A 21551-nucleotide genomic window follows, 5' to 3' on the forward strand; every position below is an offset into this window, starting at 1 on the left:
ACAGATAACTGAGATTAATCTACTACTATTTCAAAACACTCTTATCTGTCAAATCTTAATTAGCAACAAAAGAATCATTAGACTGTTTATATAAAACGGTACAAATGGTATTTTTGTGAGAAGTTAAGTCTCAGAGAAACCCTAGTTGAGACCACAGTACGCCAATTGCATCTAATAAGGAAGATCTTGCTGATTTTTCAGCTGATGTGAGTTTAGAAATTTGCAACATCATATGAAAAAAAACATTATGAGGAAAAAGCAGAAATACCCTGAGGAAATGTTCATGCCTTTATCTAGACAGACCAGAAAAAAATCACAGCCACTTTATCGCCCGTCATGTCCACACCATCTCTCTTACTACTGAATTCTGATATTTGCTTCAGGCAAAAATAAAAAACTACTACTATACGGACACTCTGGCTCAAATATTTTCATCCCTGAATGTATGTGCCTTTCTTATTTCCTCAGCAGTGGTGAGCTACTATGGAAAGAGCATCACCGCCAACACTGAATATTATTAAAAAAGTTCATCAAATGAAGCTTGTTTCCTTCTTGAAGCACAAAAAAAACCATGTGTTCAGTGTTTGATACCAGAGAATACAAATAGTAGCTGAAGTGCACAAACTTGCACTGCAGTCTAAAGTAGGACATCCACAAGAGCAGATAAGGACCACAGACTGCCCACAGCTACTAACACAAGAAACCATTTGGAGATAAAACAGTGACCAGTGCACTGCAGCCAGCAAAAAATCAAAAATCAAAAAATCAAACAGAAGTCGACTTACAGATGGAGAAACTGAGCTGTTGGGGTGATAGGGGTCAGGCAGCATCAGGAATGGATACCCAGGATACGCCGGTGTCTTGTACATGCCTCCATCTTGCTGCTTCGACACTGAGGTCAGACACGAAAAAGAGAAAAACAAGAGTTACAAACTCAAAAACTTCAATATTTTTTTAATGGGACTATCTAAATTTCCAGTTTGTACAAGTTTTCCTTTATTTTCTAATGTCTCTGAGGGGGCAGGTATCGGTTAACTAGGGAGTAAGAGAAACATGTAAAGAATTAAAATAAAATAAAATCTGATACTTACTCCTACAATGTTGTAAAAAAGATTTAGCTGTGTGTCTCAGAACAAAAAGAAAAACTTGACATCCAAAATAAGCGTGCATACAAAGTAGGTCAACTATTTACAAGTGTTCTAGTTACTACATGTTATATCCTTGTATGAGCACAGACTACAATACTTGAGACAAAAGCGTTACAAGCGTCACCTAGCCTGAGAGGCGTGAACTCCTGTTGCCTATGTGTTAATTTATCTCTCACCACCACCCATATTAAGCATCAGAGGCCTCTCTGTGGGTCAGCTATAACCAGATTACACCTGGTCTGTATGAGATACAGAGAGAAACACTGAACTTTTTTTTTTTTTTTTTATTGTTCCAGTCTGATCACCTGTCACTGCTGAGCTTTTCAGAAGGTGCCAAAAACGTGGCCAGAAACAGTGTTACAGAGAATGAAATAATGCAATCACCATCATTCAGGGTGGTGCAAAATGTTTTTCTGTGGGTTTCACTTTTTCTTCAAGACCCCCTCAAATAGGTGCACATGTGACCACAAATCCACATATGATGAGGATTTTGCTCAAAGAAACAATGAGGGAAGATTTTTCCGTTTAGAAATGACTGAAATTAGTTTTTTAACTGACTACAGCCTACAGTGAGGCCTGTAATTAAAACTGCCATGTATGGGAGCTAAAGTGGAATCGCTCTGTTCTTTTGGGTGGTATCCTTAAAGAGAAAAAAAGCTCAAATAAATCTCTCAAGGAACCTGGCTGACACCACTTTTGGCAAAGTCTGGCAAGAGCTACACTGCAAAAAATGTCAAGGGTTGACTCTCAAAAAGCCTGTAAATCTAAAGGGTGTTGAAATACATGAACGTAGGGAAGATCATGCTGTCAGTATAAAGACACACTTAAAAATATTTGCTATGTTCTGCTGGAGAGGGTAATTATCTCAGCCAGAGTCCATGTTTCAATAAATAACTTTTAAACACATTTAAAGCAGATCATTTCTACGTCAGTCTCTCTTGAGTCGAGCTACTTTGAAACAGAGACAGAGGAAATCTCATCACCAAGTGATAGATTTGAGAGATAATGTAGAGAGCTGACGACGGTGACGGACGTCTTTTTGCAGTGTACACCTGAAAACAAACTCCTTGAAGGTAGTTTTAATGCAGCAACACGTGTCCCCGTGACCAAAATACTCCTTACTTTGACACAGTGTATCTGAGGTGGGGGGTGGGGGGATTCATCGCTTCTCAGTCGTTTCCTCAGATAGTATAGTGGCTACTCAAACCGGATGAGAGCGAGTTGTGTTTGTGTTTTTAGTTTTCTTGTTCTTACCACCGTCAAGGTGCTCCCGGTGTTTCTCTGCGAAGCCCCTCTGCTCGCCTTGCTGTCCCCGTCTGACCGCCTGGAAGGGACCGACAACAAATACAGGCTCAGTGAATACAAGAAAAAAGTAAAGAAAAAGGCGATTTGCCCCGAATTAAAACAACCACACAAGTTCTATGGAGTGCCAGAGAGTGAGAGTGACTATATCATAGGCCTAGTTTATGTTGTGTTTCTTTTTGTTCACCTCTGATAGGCGATAGCATCCCTGTCCTGTTGGCTAGTAAACCTCTGGCAGCCTGGGAATTTCACTACTGTAACCCTGAAGGCAATTCATTTTGGCCTCATTCAACGCTTGTCAGCAGCGTGTAAAATAAAACAAGCTTTCATACACACTTCACACACTCTCCCTCTCTCTCTCTGTGTATATATGCACTCACACACACTCTGTGCCACCTACCGCTGCGTTCGGACTTTGATTTATTTCCGACTCGTTCACCAGAGAGGACTTGAGGTCGGCCAGGTCTCTCTCCGTGAACGCATTTTCTTGGATTTTCTCCTCTTGCTCTCCTTCGTCTTTGAACGATATCATCTCATCATTCGCTCCCAGGTCGTCCCCGCCGCCGCTGCTGAGCTGAGGCATGTCTACGTCCCCCCTTGCGATATTTCACACTTTTTTTTTTTAAAAAAGAGGACAAAATAACAATAACAAGAAAGTATAAATAAAGAAAAGAATGGAAAGGACTTTTGCGTTAAATCTCCTCAGTCTGGGGCGCCTCCAAAGTGCAGAAACCCCCACCGCATACAGAAAAAAAGTTGAGATGTGGCGTCCCCCGGCTGGTTGGTCGGTAGAGGACTAATGTTTCCCTACAACAGCAAACAGCTCATTTGAGCCCAAGACACTAGGCATCAAAGGGCGCCGACCGGATGATTGACAGGTCCGATGACTTGTTGGGGGGTTGTACGATTGTTTCTGCAGAGGCTGAGACTCTTAAAGAGACATCGCCTCCATGAGCTCAGCTGAACGGGCATTATTCATGACTTCCAGGGGCGTGTTCACACCATCCACGGTCCCCTGGCTGCAGAAGTCTGCTGCTGCATTTTGCCACCAAACCTTCACTTAAGAAAAACAAATGTTTCTCCGAGGGAAACACTGAGGTTGTGTAGATACAGTGGCTGCAGGCAAAAAATGTTCATCCTGATACCTTTGTCAGGATTACTCATCATGTGTTATGGTTTCAGGAAACAAAATCATTTTATTTTGCATCTGAACCTTTTTTTTCATTATTTCCAATGGTGGAATGTAACTAAGTACATTTACTCAAGTACTGTACTGAAATACATATTTTAGGTACTTTATTTTAACATTTCTGCTTCATGCTACATTATACTACTACTCCATTACATTTAGCCTATCTGAAAGATAGAGTTACTTTTTGCATTTAAAGAAGTATATGATTGCTAATAAAATATGATTCATTGTTAATGATTATAACTACCCAACAGATAAAGAAATAATGAAAATTAGCAGTAAAATGCTACGTACACATTAAATCATAACAAAATACATTATAACACTCACAGGGGCCATTTTTATGCATTTAATAAGCTATGTTGTGCTGATGTTGCTAGGTTATATTTTTATTTAAGAGGCAACATTTTATATCTTTTACTAGTAATGTGTTTTACAGTGTGATATTGCTTAAATAAAATAAATGAATACAGATTATTTCTCAAAGAAGCTCCTGCCAGAGTTAGTTTTTCATTCATTTCCTTTTACTCAGATTTTATTTTCTATTTACAATAATGAAATGATAATCACTACCTCATTAGTTTGCAGCTCAGCCTTAATCCTAAATCAAAGTTTACACAGAATCTGCACTTTTTTTGTCATCAACTGGTTTAAAACCAAATTATCTCCAAATGATGATGATCCACAATGAGGAGCTAAAACTCATTTTTATATTCAAATGTGGGGAAAAGGATTTTCTTCTCTAATGTGGAGCCAGTTCATTATCTTCCATGTCGCTCTTTACAGAGCTTCTTTTTGAGGTTTCCCTGCATTTTTATCCAACGGAACTTCAGTTTTGGTGATGCTATTGCAGATTTAGCAGGATTTTAATTGAAAGTATAATACTTAAAGTCACAAGATTATCCAGAGTGGAATCATGAAATTTACAAATAGTAGTAGGCTAGTTTTTTTTCTATCAGAGGAGGTTCCTAAGTGAGGCTCATCTAGGGACAGGCTTTGCAAACAGGGTATGAAAACAGTGGCATGTGATCCATCCTTGTCCCTATAAAATAAACATATAGATTTTTTTTAAAAACAAACTTCATGATCTTCATGTCCTTCATCCCAAATACCTATACTTTTTTTTATGCAAGTGTGGGTGTTGAATATTATCTGCACACATACACAACAATTAGTTGAAAGTTAATCTGCAACTATTTTGATAATCCATTAATCAGCCAAACATTTGATGGTTTCAGCCTCTCAAATGTGAGAATTTGTTGCTTTTTCTTGTCTTACATTATTGTAAATTGGATATTTTGGGATTTTTCTGTTGATGTCAACTTGAGCTAGTGATGGGTAACTAATACTGTTTTATGATATTGTATAGACCAAATGTTTGAAGTTTATTCAAAAATATAATTGACAGAGAAAATGAAAAAAAAAGTTATTTGCAGCCCTAATTACATAAATGAATTATTTAAATGAATGAAAGAATAAATAAACATGTGGGACAATACATTGTAAATCTATGTTATGTGTATTCACCCCCAAATCAAATATTGTCAACTGTTGACAACATGCATGCTTTTGCTTTAATTTACAAAACTGATGAAAATAAACTCACCACACACACACACACACACACACACACACACACACACACACACACACACACACACACACACACACAAAATTACTTTCACTTTTGTGTACTGTGCTTTACCAAAGAGATGGCAGCCTGATGACAGAGACAGGGGATCCTATCAGCTGCCTCTTTTACCTGAAACCCCACCCTCTCTTACTTGTGACTGGTTTACATAAAATATGTACGTAGTCATGAGCACTCATCCCAAAGGATGTCCATTTAGTAATTCCTAACAATTATACAGGTCTATCAAGCAAAAGATAGCTGTATTTTCATTGTTTAAAATGCTTTGTCTTTCAAGTTAGTTGATAACTTTGGTAATTAAACATTGTAGGCTTTACTTCTATCCCAGCAGTCCTTTTGTAGTGGCTGTTGTCACACTGTTCAGTTGGTAATTTCCACATTTTGGAACAAAACTCCTCATTTGCATCGACAGAAAAATGGCAGCTCAGGCAAGAAACAGCAAAATGTAGGACATTCTGTGAAAAACATCAGAAGGCACGGCAGGCTCATCAATAACGGAGGCACATCATGTTTTTGGCTGGTCCTTACATCCCCCAGATTTTGTAACAGTCTCCAAAACAGCAAAAAAGTGCTAGCTATTGCAACTACTTGATTGGAGGAGGGAAAGAAGAAAAAAAAAAACATAGTTCAAAGATGTAGACTTAAAGTTCTGATGTCTTATCAAACTCAAACTTCCCCTATTTTCCTCCCCATGCCAATGCATTTTTAATGCTGATACAGTAGCATAGCTGTTCTTCAGAGTTTTTAATTGAGAAATATTTATACACTCCCATGCAGTGACTTAATATTTGACTTAATCTGAGTCGGTTGCCTTGAATGAAAATGATGATCCACAGCTGGGGAACAGAATTAAATACAAACAGAAAATGGGCCTGGTATTTGCATAAAACTGCATATTTATACAATATCGTTGATGCATATTAATAAAAAGATTAAAATGAGCAGTTTTAATGTATGCAAATCTAAATTATAAATGAGTTGTTTAAACTCCTTGTTTATTCGCCTTGATTAAATATAGACAGCTGTTTTTCCAGAGAGACAGCACCTCTCTATGCGGGCCACTGCCTCATGAGCTCGCCGCACTCTGATCTGAACAGTTTCCGATGAATATCTGTGCTGATAGTTACACACATTCATCACATGGGTTCACAGGTTCACCTCAGGCAATAAGCTGTGTTCAGCCTGTCTGTCTCTCTCACAGACAGATACACAAAACAAATCCAGAAATGAACACACTCTCTCTACACATGCCTTCTCTTCTTGAAATACTTTGAGGCACTCTGACCTACAAACACTCTCTCTCTCTTTGTATCTGTCTATCTCTCTCACTTTCTCTCTCTGTCTCTCTCTCTCTACTCTCTCTTTTTTTTGCTATGAACAGTTTGATTATTCTTGTCTGATCAGAGTTGTATTTCAAGATCACACCACTCTGCCTTACCAGACCAGTTTTTTGGGTTTTTTTTTTGTGACTTACACACACACACCTTGTGCATCCTTTCTCATCATCTTTTATCTTGTGCTCTAATGACTGTTGTGACATTAGACATCATCTGTTGGCAGGAAAGGCCAAATAAGGAAACATGAGCAGATAGAAGATAAGCAGCCCACACAGAAAACAAAAAGATGTGTCGCTGCTGTGACCCCAGGAGGCGAGCTTCTCACACTCAGACACAGATACAAGTTCTATATCTGAACATGACAAAGACTGTGGTTGTTCTGATAATGGAAACACGTTTGATGCAGAGATGTTTATGTTTTTTGGTTATTAAAAGCCAATAGAAAACTAGAAGAGCAATACCTGTGCAGTAATTCTAAGCTTTAAAGGCATGATTATATCTAGAAAACAAATGGGGTAGTGTTGGTATTTATGTTCCAGTTAAAACTATTTATTATAACATACTACTCAAAATGCATGCATTACATTTCAGTCAGAAAAATCTAAAAGATATGTTAATATTGCATTCTGCTAGACCAGTTTCCAACTTTGGGGTCCAGACCCCCACAAGAGGCTGCAGGATAAATCTGAAAGTCCAAGAGACAGGAGAGGACAACAGAAAAAAATGTTATATATGCGACACAAATGTGTTTATTTTTTCAGACTTTAATCACTTTTTTGTTCTGTTTCTTGTGAACTACTTGATATTTTTTAATCTCTTCAAGCCTCTGAAAGGTATTCAAATAAAACAAGGAAAAAAGCGCAATCTTTGGTTGAAATGGTCACAACTGGTAAACACATGCGTTGAGTCCCTGGTAAGTCTTGCTTCAGTTTAAGGGGTCACAAGCCAATGAGGTTTGGAAATTCAGTATTAGACAACACACAGTGTTGATAGGAAATAAAAGGGGAAACAGGATAACATCTTTTGCTCTTGCCTCAACCCAAATGTGTTTTTAAAGAAAGATTAACAGTCCAAATGAATAATGCCACTCTGTGCAAAGTACGCAAACTCCACTTTACGTTGCTTTACTCCGCTGACAGTGTGTAAAGAACTCATTTAATATGTGATGATAATTCCAACGAGTCCTTTTCCATTGCTTAATCATTAGTGTGGGGAAATGTTCTTTCTATAACATGTTTTTTTTTTGAAAAGATGAATCACAGTCGGTTCAAAAAAAGATTATATACTATGCTTTCTAAAGCAACATCAGGCGCATTAAAGCTGCAGAGTAATTAAATCATGTCCTTTCATTGGGGTTAAGCCACATCCAAGCGAACAGCTCTTAACTGGAACCACTTGTGTGCTTTTTATTGGTAGTTTTCCTACAATCAAAACCATGTCCTTCAAGGCAGCATCCAGCCAGCAATGTGGAACCTCGACAAATCTTTTCAACAGTTTTATTTTGTGTATGAGGTCCTGCTATGAAGCAGTGAACTAATCTAACAACAATCTAAAACATAAAATATTTGACAATAATGCGGTTTTAGTGCGATTAAAGATTATGATTGATTTATGTTTAATTGTTTTTGAATATTAAGTGGACCAAGATAACCACCGATCTGCATGCAAGAAAAACTAATAGGTTGCAGAGGATTATGTTTGGGTTGTGCAGAGTAGAATAAGGGTTGCCTTCACCAGCTATTATCTGAGATATGTCTTTAGCGACAGCCTGTATTTGAAATTTGTACAAAAGTTTTTTGTTTGTACGAGAGAGTTTGACTGAAGCAGTAAACTGATGGGATGGCACAGAGCACATGGGAGGGTGGGTTCGATTTGTGTAGGAGGCTGAATAACCTTTGAATCACTTCAGAATATCACACACTTACTTAAGAAGTGGTACACAGAGACGGAAACATAGCACTAGTAACACGATTTACCATCAAGAATAAAGGTTACAGAAGCCATCTTGAGACGAGGAGCTGATCATTTTGAAAGTGAAGTAGAGAACAGGGAGGAAATAGAAAAGAAAAGAGTGGTCCTTTTTCTCCAGCAGCTACCGTTAAGATGTCCAAGACACTCAACTTGCACCTATGAAACCGCTCACTGGCCGACAGTTCGAGACTGGTCTCAGCTCTCGTCTGCATGAATGTGCTGAAAAGGGAAGATACTGGCTCAGCATAATAAGCCCAAATAAAAAAAAAAAAGAAGACTTGACTTGAGAACTTGATATCTTGTGCCAGATAATGAGGCTTGTTCAAGTTCTAGTTTGCTGAGTGTTTGCTGATTTGAATGTGTCTGTCTCTTTTGATTTAGCAGAATGCAGTCCCTTTACCTCTTCGTTAGCTCCTTATCAAACATTTATGAGTTGATAGCACAGATCTTTGGAGGGCTTTGGGGGTGAAATCAACAAACATAAACAGTGGAGGAAAAGAGCTTTGAAAACACATCGCTGGTCTTCAGTGGAGGATCAGTGGACGAAGTTGCAAACACTTTTATTTACGACTTTGTGTCTACAGCACAAGATCTGAGATGTAATTAATATATATTTTATCTCGTCCCGAGCAACTTATAACATGTCCGGCAGTAAGTTCAGCAACTACATCAAAAAAATCACAAGTATAGTTAATAATACATAAATGAAGTAGTTTGATAATATAATGTTCATCTAGATCACGTGACAAAACTACAAGCTAAAGATCAGTTTCCAATAGATTTATTATGAAGAAATGCTAGTGAATCTTTTTACGGAACCATGCTCATCTAATGGGCGACAGATTTTTTTCCCAATTTAAAGCACAAATTGAAAATAAATAAATAAATAAATCCCAACTATAAAACTCGTTTTCTTTGGGCAACTGAGGTCTTGATTGCTGTGTTTCACTGAGTCTGATCCAGGGATCGTCTTCTGAAATGGCTTTGTTTTCCTTCATTTTGAGCTATCCCGAAGAGGAGATACCCCCTTTTCTTTTTTTCATTTTGAACAGTCTTTATCTCTGCGTGGAGCAAAACCCTTCAGATGCCTGCACGCAGCCTGCTCACTTCTCAGAGGAAAGAGCGAGCGAACTGTGGTTGGAACAGCTCCATCTTCGCTCAGGCCTGCTTCAGTTCATGAACTTTTTAAAGACGTGCATTAACAAATCATGCTCCAGCTTATGAAAAACAGGTCTGATAGTGACTGGAAATAGCAGCAAAAGAGCTTCTGCGTCACGCTCTGTCACCACACACACATACACACACACACACACACACACACACACACACACACACACGAACACATGCGCCGCAAGGTTTGTCTCAGTGTGTTGCTGAGTTGACTGAGGTGAGGTGAGGTGATTTGCAGGTTGAAGCATCAGGGTTGAAGGCAGTTCCGGAGGTTGGAAGGTTGTTTTTGATGAATGTATTCCATGACAGGTTGCCGGCAACTTGCTTAAAATGTTTAAACTGTTTAAAGTTTACATCACAGACATAATAATCTGTATGGGACTGTTTTCACACTGACAAGCCAGTGATTATCCTGTAATATGAAATATTCATGTAACCCTGCAATGATCATATAAGACCGAAATGAAATAATGGATACCAAGAGAGGAAGATGGCTTTGTAGTCATAAATATTTCCCTTTTCCCTCAGTTTCAGGGCATGTAAGATGATACTTGTACGTTCTTTCCAACATGTCTCTGAGCAATCCAGAAAACATAAAATAAAATCTGTTTTTGAATGTATCTACAGTATAAACAGATTGTAACTATTTTTAATCTTTTACTGAATAGACTATCTGTCAAAACCCAGAGACGCACTCATTTATCCCCTTTTTTTTCTCCCACATCCAAGTAAGGATTCAACATATGGGATTGTCCTAATTAAGACAGTTTACAAATGTGTAATGCTGCTGTTTTTATTTCACACATCTACTTTTTCCACGCTATGATGGTTGAGTTCACTCTGCATGTATTGCTTAAGAAATACAAGAGCGTTTTCTACTGGGAATCAGATATAGACAATCAGTGTACAATTACTTATACACTATAGAGCTTTGTCTGTGTAGTGACATACATAGATTAGTTGGATTTGCATAATACAATATAGTGCATGTGGAAAGATGACAATACAACAGTTTTGAATTAAAGTGTTTAACTACAGAAATGAAGATAATTCATTCAAAACTGACTGTCATGTAATTGAGTTTCGGTCTTATCATTCATCCGGTTGTTTGAGCATACATGTTAGATAATTCTGCTGTCATTTCAGCTGCTGGTAGAATCACCTGACCGGCTCCACCTCACTCACCTGCTCACCTGTTCCCCATTCCCTCATTAGCTCCAGAGTATATAAACACCGGTCCGTTTCCAGTTCCAATCTCTGCCAGATTGTCTTTGCGCCATGTGCCTTCCAGTGCTCTGTTCTTTGATCCTGTTTCTGATGTTACCAATGTTTTTTGGATTCTTTGTACTTTGTTTTCCTGCTTGGATTTTTGTATCCTTAATTTTTTCTTTAAGAAAACACTCTTTACTTTTACATCTGCTTTCGGAGTCATGCTCTTTTGTCCCCTTTCTGAGAAGTGTGACAATACAATCTGGCAACCTTGAATCCAGCGGACTTGGTCCCCGGTGGGAGCTGATGGCTCTTCATTGCGGCACCTCACCTCGGCAATGGGAAAGATACAAGACTTCTGCAATCGCCACAGAAAGTAAGTGAAACAAAGCTCTTGATGGCCACCTCCTTGCCTTAGTCACCCACCACACAGCTGCACACAGTGCACCTCAGCATGTTAGGTAACCATCATTCACATGCCCTTCAACTTCCAGTAATTCTTGGTTACCCATGGCAAGCTAAACACAATCCCCACTACTACTGGGGTGATTTTAGGCTGGCGTGAGCACTGTCATGCTGTCTGTCTGTCTCCTGTCCCTAGTTTTGCCTCTCAATCTGAGTTCCCAGCATGCATGTGGGGACACGTAAGAAAGATCCTACAGAAACTCTTAGAGAACCAACTCTTCGTGAAAGCAGAAAAGTCTGATGTTCATGTCCCAGATGTTTCATTCTTGGGGTTTGTGCTCAGAGAGTCAAGCATCCAGATGGACCCGGTCAAGGTCCAAGCAGTCACGGAATGGCTTCAGCCCACATCCCGCAAACAACTTTAGCATTTCCTAGGATTTGCCAACTCCTAGAGATGCTTGGTCTGGAATAACAGCTCCATGGATGCTGCCCTCACAGCTCTTACCTCCTTTAAGATCCCTTCTCCTGGTCTCCCTCTGCAGAGGTAGTTTGTATGAGTAGCTCAAGCGACGCTTCACCTCTGCCCCCATTCTCACTCTCCCTGATCCTTCCAGGCAGTTTGTGGTGGAGGTGGATGCGTCTGACGGGGGGTGGGCTCCTCTCCCAACACTCAGCAAATGATCAGAGGGTGCACCCTCGCACCTTCTTTTCCTGGAAGCTGTCATCTGCAAAAAAGAATAAAGACAAAGGCAACCTGGAGCTGCTGGCAGGCAAGTTGGCACTGGAGGAATGGAGATACTGGCTCGAGAGGGTGGAACTTCCCTTTATTGGTTTGGCTTCATTTCACTCTCTTCTACCTCCGAAGTTCCAAGAATGTCAAACCTGACGCCCTTTCTTGCCAATTTCAGAGGGAAGAGAACCCTGTGGAGACAGAGGAAATACTTCCCCCTTCCTGTGTGGTTGGAGCACTAGGACATTTAGGGTAAGGTCAAACAGTCTCATTCTGATTTCCCTGCACCCAATAACAGCCAAACTGAACGAGACAGCCATGAGATGGAAGCGGCCCAGTGGTCTCTCATGCTCCTTCCTCCTGGGCCAAGCAACTGTTGGCTGTTAGGAGACGTGTCTTGAGGGGGGGGGTTCTGTCATGTTTTCAAGTTTCAGTCCACACATTCATCCTTTCATTCATTCAGTGCAGTTGTTTGTGCGTACATGTCCTAATTCAGTTATTTCAGACTGCTTGGATATTTGTATCTTTTTCTTCTTTTTCTCTCAGTAAAGACTTTACTTTTACATGAGTTATACTCTTTGTGAGAACCGATGCACTGACCTTGGATCAGCTTGGTTTTGGTTACATTAGGTTACATTATGAGGAGGAGGAGGAGGATCAAGCTTTGGCCTTCGGTCTACAGGTTACTGTGCCCTCCACACGCTCACACACATACGTAGACATATGCGCGCGCACACAGAGACACACAGACACACACACACACACACACACACACACACACACACACACAGGGAGAGACGTGCTGTAATCTGGGAGGCAGGAAACAAAGGGCCTCGTTAATGCAGAGACTCGCAGGGGCCTTTGATGTGGAGCCAAGCCATTCACTCCTCGCTCCACACACACACACACACACACGCAGACACACACACACACACACACACACACACGCAGACATGCACATGCAGCTTTTTTACCACAGAACGTGTGAAACACACTTTTGCAAAAAAAAAAAAAGAAAATGCTGAAAAGACTGTAGTCTCCCTGAGTTGAGGCAGTTTGCCTGCTATTTAAAGCTTGATACATTAGTGTTGGCTGATTCAAATCTAAACACACTCACACACTGATGAACCACAAAGCAGCAGCTTGGCTCAATGGAAACAAACTGTTTTTTCTTTTTCACTGCACATTTTCACTCCAGTGTGGTGATATTAATTCCCACCATTGCCATTTACTTTCAGGAAAAAAAAAAAAAAAAGTAATCTCATCTCGCAAAATGAAAAGGTCAGAACAATTGGTAATACCATAGAAGCAGTAGTTGCAGTAGTATGAATAGTAGTACTAATCAGAAAGACAGGATTTACACCAGGTAGTACATTATTTACACAGTACATTTATCGTCTTACAGACTAGTATTTGCAATCGTGGTAGCAGTTTAGTTTAGTAGAAGTCATAGGCATATTAATTGCAGTTGTAGAGGAAGTAGTTCTAATAGCATTAGGTACAGTTATAGCAATAAGGAGGGTGGAGTAAAAGCTTTTGTCCTGTGTCCAAAGGTGCATGCGCATGAATGACCAAACTCTGAGCTGTAAGTCACTCAGCAGCAAAAAAGGTTTGAAAAGAGAGTAGGGATTACATGACTGACATACTGTACACTGACCATTTTACATCCAACATAATAAAGCGAACCCATAAGGCACTAAATTAGCCACAAATAAGTATTCAGTGGGCTTTGAGATCCAGCAGCCTCCAGTAAGTTCAAAACACATTCATAAACTAGAAAGCCAAGGCCAGTGTCAAACAACATACAACAGACTTCAGAGAAAAAATGTTTAAATCCATAGTAAATGAGCCGGATCTGCTCTGAAATTTAATGGTTCTTCCCTGGCCCATGCCCCATCCCCTCTCGCCACCAGGTTTGTATACAACTAACAAATAAACAGACATGGGTGAAAACACGACTTCCTCAGCGAAGTTAAAAATGCACACATAATACTCTAACAACTTCAAATTGTCTTCTCTAACTGAAGAGGTTTATTCGATCAATTTTATTTCCTTCTGCATAAAAATGACCGCTAAATATGAAATGTGTAAGTGAGAGCCACACAAGACGCTCGCTATACAGCAGATCTGTATGAAAAATTGTTTTATTAAGGTTCAATTTCCCCACCAGCAAAAGCATCAGAGATTTATTAAGCCACAGAATGTACATATACTTTTTTTCTTTCAGTGGTTCGGTTTCTATGCTTAATACATTAGGCTATTGTTTCAGTCTTTGTTGATTTAAAGCAGCAGGACAAGGTCTTTAAAAAAAGAAGTCACATAGTTGATGTGAGTCCAGATGAACCCTGTGATGAAAAACATACTTCCTTATAATAAAGGGATGTTCGTGGGCATCACTGAAACAACAACAGAGATGCAGTAATAGTAGTATTTGTGGTCGTCAAAATGTAAAACTAAAACTGGTTATAGTAGTAAGTGGAACAGTTGTGACCAGTGCTGTGCAAGTTCACACTTCACAAGAGCTCAAAGTTCAGTTCACACAAATTAAAATCAACTAGTTCATGATCATAGTTCACAAGTTGGAAGTTTGGAACGTGGAAGTTCATAGTCCCAAAAAAGCTAACTGATTAATTTCTTCTGTGTTTTTTTTTTTGTGTGTGTTTTTTTTAATGTGCTGCTCTGAGCTATTCTTTTTCAGTATAACCAACACATCCATCCCCAGCCCCCAATCATTGCCACTTTATTGAATACGAGAATCACAGACAGCGATTGCTTTAAAAAGCCAACAAAAACCAATGTGGGTATTTGTTTTACCATTTAAACAATGTGTCATAAAGCAGGACAACTCAAAAGTGTAGGCTACATAGATAAATTTTAAGTTAAAAAAGTAAAGGTATAATGTAGAATGCAATGATAATTTTAGTTAGCCTGCATGAATCACATCATCCGCCGCTGACCTCATTACAGTTGCTAGCTGAAAGATGTGCTGCAATTTCAGTTGGATCCGGAAATTGTCAGGTGCCACCTTAAAAACACAGTTCTTCTTCTTTTGATGTTTTTTTTTGGTGGTTGTCAGCTTTCTTTGTACATTCCTGCCACCTTCTGGTGCGTCAGCGTTGGAGAGAGTTAACAACACTCACGTTCACGTTTGTCTTCACCTGTATTTCTTTTGTAATGTGCTTTTATTGAATCAATTTTCTATTGTTTAGCCAGTGGCCTGGTTCTAGTGAAGGCAATGTTGGTCTGTTGGTTGGTGGATCCACAACTTTGATCCAAACTGAAATAGCTCAACAACTATAAGATGGATTGCCATGAAATTTAGGGCAGACATTTATGGTCCTCAGATGATGAGTCTTTGCAACAGATATTCAAGGTCTTTTGAAGATAAAAAAAAATGATGTGATTATGACTTTGGTGATGCTTGGACTTTACATTCTAGCGCCATCAAAATTTCAGTTTGCCAAACAATTTATGAGATTCCCCTCAACCTCAGCTGTGCATTCATCATAAACAACATATTAGCACTGTCATTGTGTTTGTAAAAATTGTTATTGCCGTTGTGGTAAACTACTCCTGTTGTGATTGTGTTTATTTATTGTTTAGAATCATTTTCATATCTGACTATTCTATTTCATATACAACATTTCCATGGGAGCAGTTGTGGTTGGAGCAGCATAGTGATGTTAGTGTAATTATGATAATTATTTGCACTATTGTCATCAGTATTGTTGCTGTTTTTATTATGCTAGCTGAGTGGCTAATCCCTCCTCCAGCATATTGTGATGCAGGAAGCTGCAGCTGTCTGGTTAGTGTGGCCGTGCTGTTGTTCTCCTCTGCTGAACCAACCTGATATTAGTGGTTAGTGTGTTCACCACAGCTAGAGAGGCCCGACTGTGTCTCTGATGAAGGTTCTGCCCAGAGCTTCATGTCCCAGGAAACAACACACTGCATGAAACACGACATTAATAATCAAAGTCTCGTTCCTCTCTTCTTCTTTATTTACTGTTTGATGTCAGAGATCTGCTCAGTTTTTAATTTGATGTTTTTATTTCGTTTACTTTTCGCTTCTTGCATTACTTCTGTATAATTTTGCCTTGTTGGTTCGGTCTTTAATGAATTTTGGGGAAATAAAAAGAGGCAAACATAGTCATCTGCTTTCAATGGTGAAACCAGATTGAAATTTACAAAAATTTTGATGGAGGTGGTATAGTTTATAATACGATTCTGACTCTGACTTCAGCTTTCTATATTGGAATAGAAACATTTGCCTACTTTTCATAAAGATTGTAGTATTTATTTGTTACAATAAAAACTGTTTCCTTTCGCTGCAGTAGCCTTCAAATACAGCTGATTTTCTTTCATATTTCTTTTTCTTTTTTTATAGTTTACCACCGTAGAAGAGCTGTAAAGTTAAAACAGATTTATAATCCTTTTAGAATAAACTCACGAGCAGGCTTCACACTTCCCTGTTCATAGCCTCCCTTGAAAACCAAGTTGTTTAAAATTGTAACTGAACCAAATCTCAACATTTATCTTAGCTGCATCCACATCTACATACTGGTCTACTCAGCAGCCAAGAAGCTGGAAAACGGTAAAATATCATTTAAAAAATCCCTTTGTAACTCTCACAAAGAGGAATTTGTGGTGATGCCTGGGGAGGCAGAGTTAAAAGTTTTTACTTTGAAAAAAGCAAGGAGACAAAAATCCAAGCAGGCAAACAGAGTACAAAGGGTTGGGTTGAAGCAAAATCCAAAAAAACACAGGCAAGGTCCAAAACACGATCCAGATCAAAACAGACAAGGCAAGGAACAGATCACCAGAAAGCTAAGGCACATGACACAAAGACAATCTGGCAGAGAGCAAGTGAAAATGGAGCATTTTATATACTAGGGAGCTAATGAGGGAATGGGGAACAGGTGAACACGTAACTGGGGAGGAGGAGCCCAAATTCAACTGTTGTGCAGTGTGTATACTGCATATCCTACATTTTTATGATCAGTCCAAACCACAAAGGGGTTGACCTTGGTCCATTTGGATGGTCCCCCCTCTGAGCACAAATCCCAAGAAAAAACCTTTGGAGGCATGAAAGTCACACCTTTCTGCTGTCACGAAGAGTTGGACCCTTCCTATGTTTCCCACGTTCTTCGGCGGGAATCTGGAACACACTAGAAGATCATCACGGTAGACAATGAGAAATATGTTTAGTGTGTCCGTGGGTACATTGTTCATGGGGAGAGGAAGACTGCAGTCCTCGATAATCAATGCATGGATCAGTCAATGGTAGAGCAGCACAGAGAGTGTGGGCAGCTACATCCATACCAACGTCCTTATGGGCCTTAAGTCTTACCACTTGCTTTTAAAGATTTATAATGCTTTTCCTCACAGGTTATACTTCTACTACACATGTGCAAGGTTTCGTTTTGTGCCAGTGTAACAACGTGATTGGCTTGATATGTTATCCGCTTTGGCGAGTATAAAGCAGACAATTGGCTTATTGGGGGAGGGGTGGAACATGTGTCATAGAACTGCCATCTTCAGCGTTATGGACGTTTCTCTTCATGATTGTTTAAGCAGATCGTCTCTCTCTTACAATGTCTCTGTCCATACTGAATCAGTGGGGAATCCTAAGGGTGCAGCAGTGGTGGTTACGATGACCACACACACACACACACACACACACACACACACACACACACACACACACACACACACACACACACACTCCATGACTTTACATTGCATGGACTTACATTAATTCCCTAGAGACTTCTACTTGCCTTACTCTAACCTTAAACCTTAAAACATGTCTTCACCTTAAAAGTTAATGATTTAAATCATGGGGACTTGCTTGTCCCCACAAGGAAGACAAGTCCCCACAATGTTATTGTGTAACCAGATTTAGGTCCCTGCAACATCAGTGCTACGTGGACCACACACACACCCACACACACATTGAATCCATCACATAAACATGACTGATCCCTTAAAATATTGATTTTAAGGGAAAAAAAACCTTTACATGTAATATTTTACAATAACATAGAATTTATACATTCGCTTTCATCTTATCAAATCAGGTATTGAGCTTTTCCTCATCCCTCGAAACTGAATATTATTGTGTCTTTATTTTGTGCATTCATTCAGCAGCCATGGTTTATATTTGAAGTGGTGGTATCTCCAATTGGATCAAAAGTCACTGAATGTTTGCCAACAGCCACTTCTAATTGCTGCATGTTTCATTCATTCAGCAGACAGTGCAGAGACCTATATGTATGCAAGGACACACACATGCAAAACACACACACGCACCGCACACAAACCTCAATGACAGCTACAACATGCCAGACAATTCACCTTCAATGACAAGGAACAAAACTAAAACTAAAAACACAATTACGGCCTCGACAGATCCACCATTGTGTTCTCTCCCCTTGAGGTTTTTCAAAAAAGAGGAGTGTCACAAATCCAGAGAGAGATCAGAGTGCTCTCAAACTAAGCCTCCATTTACTCTGATGGCAGGCCTATTAAATGCGTGCGTCCACAGTGGTCTCTTTCTAGTGGTGAGTGGGCGGCTCAGAGTCCTGCAGTTGACAGTTAGCAGCCGATTCTGGGATCAGTTTTTCCGCAGCAAAGGGATTGATGTGGCCCAGAGGAGGATGTGGATTCCTATGATGGATCATTGTTTAGGTTTGGGGAGTGGGTGTGTGAGCCTATGGGTGTATATGTGTGTGTGTGTGTGTGTGTGTGTGTGTGTGTGTGAGTATTTCCATGCCAGTCCATACAGTTGGAGATGAAGGATTCTGGATCGGGCCCACAGTACGTGCATACATGTGTGCAGACAAACATCTGCATGGGAGCAGCAAATTATCTAGAAGTGTGCACACTACATGTATGCTCCCCTTGTAAATGAACACAGACACACAGACACACACACACACACACACACCCACACACACACACACAGACACTTAGATACATGGATGTAGTAATAAGGTGGAAAAAAGTATCATTTCCAGGCCCTCAGTCCAAACACCACCTGGTATATGCTGTTATATTTTCACACAAAGCCCTCCTTTATCCATGACAGACATTATGTCCTATCCAGTTAAAGCCACGTGCATGCACTTTTAAGACAGTGCCCAACTTCAGCTTCTCATTTTCCACTTACTGTCAAATTGCATAAGGTGCCAGACTTCAGTATTGGATCATAAGGTAAAAATAACACCAGTGCAACACCGGTGAAAAACAAATCTGGTGAAAATTGACACCGATTAAAAAGGCAATGTCATTCTGATTATGAAACAAGCTCTAACGCTACAAGGACTCCTGTTTTGTACAAGTTCTAAACTGATGTTTCCTCTTAATATTGAAGATAAACAGGACCGAGTTTAGACAGAGAAAAAGGGATGTAGCATGGTAAATCGTGTCATTTAGGGGACAAGAGGAAAAAACAAAACATCATTTGACTGATGTGTTGTATACAGTTACATTATTAGTACACACTATTATCAAAAGTCATAAAAAGATATGTGGTCTTTCCTCACACTATCTCTAACAGGCAGAAAATATTTGATGAGTCAGACTATTAATGAAGCACGGCAAATTGTAAAATCCAGGAGTTGTGAAACAGAATATTGACGTTTGTTTGTCCCTGTTCCTAAGAAACTGAATTTTGAATTGCAAAAGTGTTCTGCAGGATTCTAATGATATAAGAGAGAATACATATAGTCTGTGTAGTGATTATACGAACAAACAAAGAGTTGATGTCGCCGATCAGAAAAAGACAGAGTAAAATGTGCAACACGAGAAAGCCCATACTCAAATAAGGAAAATATGCTGCTTACGTCAAACAGAGCCAGGACCTGCTGGAGCTGCCACTGTCTCTGTTGTTTCTACTTCAGAATACTTTAGGCTTCAGAAAACTGCAATTCTAGCAAAGGTTAGGATGTATATTGGTGAGAGTGACTGTAAATTCAGGCGAATAAGAATCTGAGAAATGTTTTAAAAAGACAATATAGATTTCCTGGTTGCCTTGAGGCTTTTGGAACATGCTTTTACTTCTGCAGCTCTGAATCTTTGTCTTTCCTCTGATCATCCACTGGGTTTTTTCTGATAAAGTAAAACTTTTTACATGTGTCTCTATGTTGGAAAAAAAAAGGTTTAAATAATTTGTGATCTGCAGGAAACCTTCACAAAACATTTCCTGCTACTGCAAACATTTAAAATATAGACATCCAGAGGATAAATATAGGAATTTCAATACACGTATACAGTTGTGTTATTCTCTTGCTTCATAACTCAATATTACAACTGAAGGAATTTCACTGTGAAGAATAAATCAGAAAGGTGTTGCAGTACTGCAAGTCATAGCAGAGAGGGAATACTTATTGTTAAAAGACCAATTCATTCACCGGCTCTTTGTGATTTCCTAAGCATCACAGAGGGCCCATACAGCCTCATCGGAAGCCAAGGTCAAATGTAGGGAGTGTCGTGGAGGACAAAGAAAACATCCTGGCAATTTTATTTTATTTTTTTCTCCAGCAAACTGGCAGCAGCCATGGAAACAGGGAAAGATTCAAGCAGAGGACTTCTGCACTGGTTCGCTTTAGGGAAAGCATCGAGAGCTTGCAGAGTTCATTTTCCAAGTCTCTTTTAATTTAAGGCTCATTCTAAAAATAACTTTTTACGCATTCTTATAGGATAGCTTGTGAGTTGGTTTTACCCAAGAAGACAAATCCTCAAGTAAGAACTGAAGTAATAGCAATCACCACTGACATGCCAAAGAATTTCCATTCAGTGTAGTAAATCACATTGAATTATTACATTTCATTCTCAAAAGTTTAACCACATGTTGGTTTGATGGAGGCGGTGGCAGCAGATGATTACAAATGTTGAAAGTCACTAGATTAAAGGAAAATTGCATCCATTCAACACTCATGATTTCTTTCATTTCCCAGAAGCCTGCATAGAATGAGACTGAAGTTGAAATCAAGCAAAACAAAAACCAAAAAAAAACCAGAACAAAATAAGAAATAAAAGAATAACAAGCAGCTTTATTCCAAACTGTTAGATGTGTTTTGTTTGGCTGCGTTGCTTTCAGGTGTTTCAGAGATGCTGTGGGTGGAAACTTGTTTGTCTTTGGCTCTTCTTTGATGCATTTCTCCCTGTACGTTTGTTGGACATCAGAGGAAAAAAATGCTACTGAGTTGATTCCAAAATCTGTTTCTGCTATTGATGTCGCAGACTGTTTTGCCATCAAACTCAATGAAAGCTTATAGATAGATAGTTACTTTTAACAACTTTATACATTGTATAAAAGTCTTAATTTGCAAAGTAACTAAGTACAGTACAAGCATAAATGTTGAGCCCAAATATATATATATATATATATATATATATATATGTGAGTGTATTATGCATTTTTTGGGGGGTTGAG

General features: G+C 39.3%; 1 protein-coding gene across 1 annotated transcript in view; it reads right to left on the reverse strand.

Moving 5' to 3' along the window:
• tcf7 (transcription factor 7) overlaps positions 1 to 3330 on the reverse strand; it is a 73089-nt gene extending 69759 nt beyond the window's left edge. The window contains exons 1-3 of the mRNA XM_087175810.1: positions 2851 to 3330; positions 2403 to 2472; positions 786 to 892 (exon numbers count right to left, since the gene is read on the reverse strand). Coding sequence (XP_087031936.1) covers positions 786 to 892; positions 2403 to 2472; positions 2851 to 3033 — 360 coding nt within the window. The 5' untranslated portion in view covers positions 3034 to 3330. The remainder of the gene's footprint in view (positions 1 to 785; positions 893 to 2402; positions 2473 to 2850) is intronic.
• Between the last annotated feature and the right edge of the window lie 18221 nt (positions 3331 to 21551).

Source organism: Seriola lalandi, unplaced genomic scaffold (genome assembly GCF_002814215.2).
Source record: "Seriola lalandi dorsalis isolate HSWRI2012SDOR001 ecotype SW California unplaced genomic scaffold, Sedor1 jcf7180002054502, whole genome shotgun sequence".
NCBI lineage: Eukaryota > Metazoa > Chordata > Actinopteri > Carangiformes > Carangidae > Seriola > Seriola lalandi.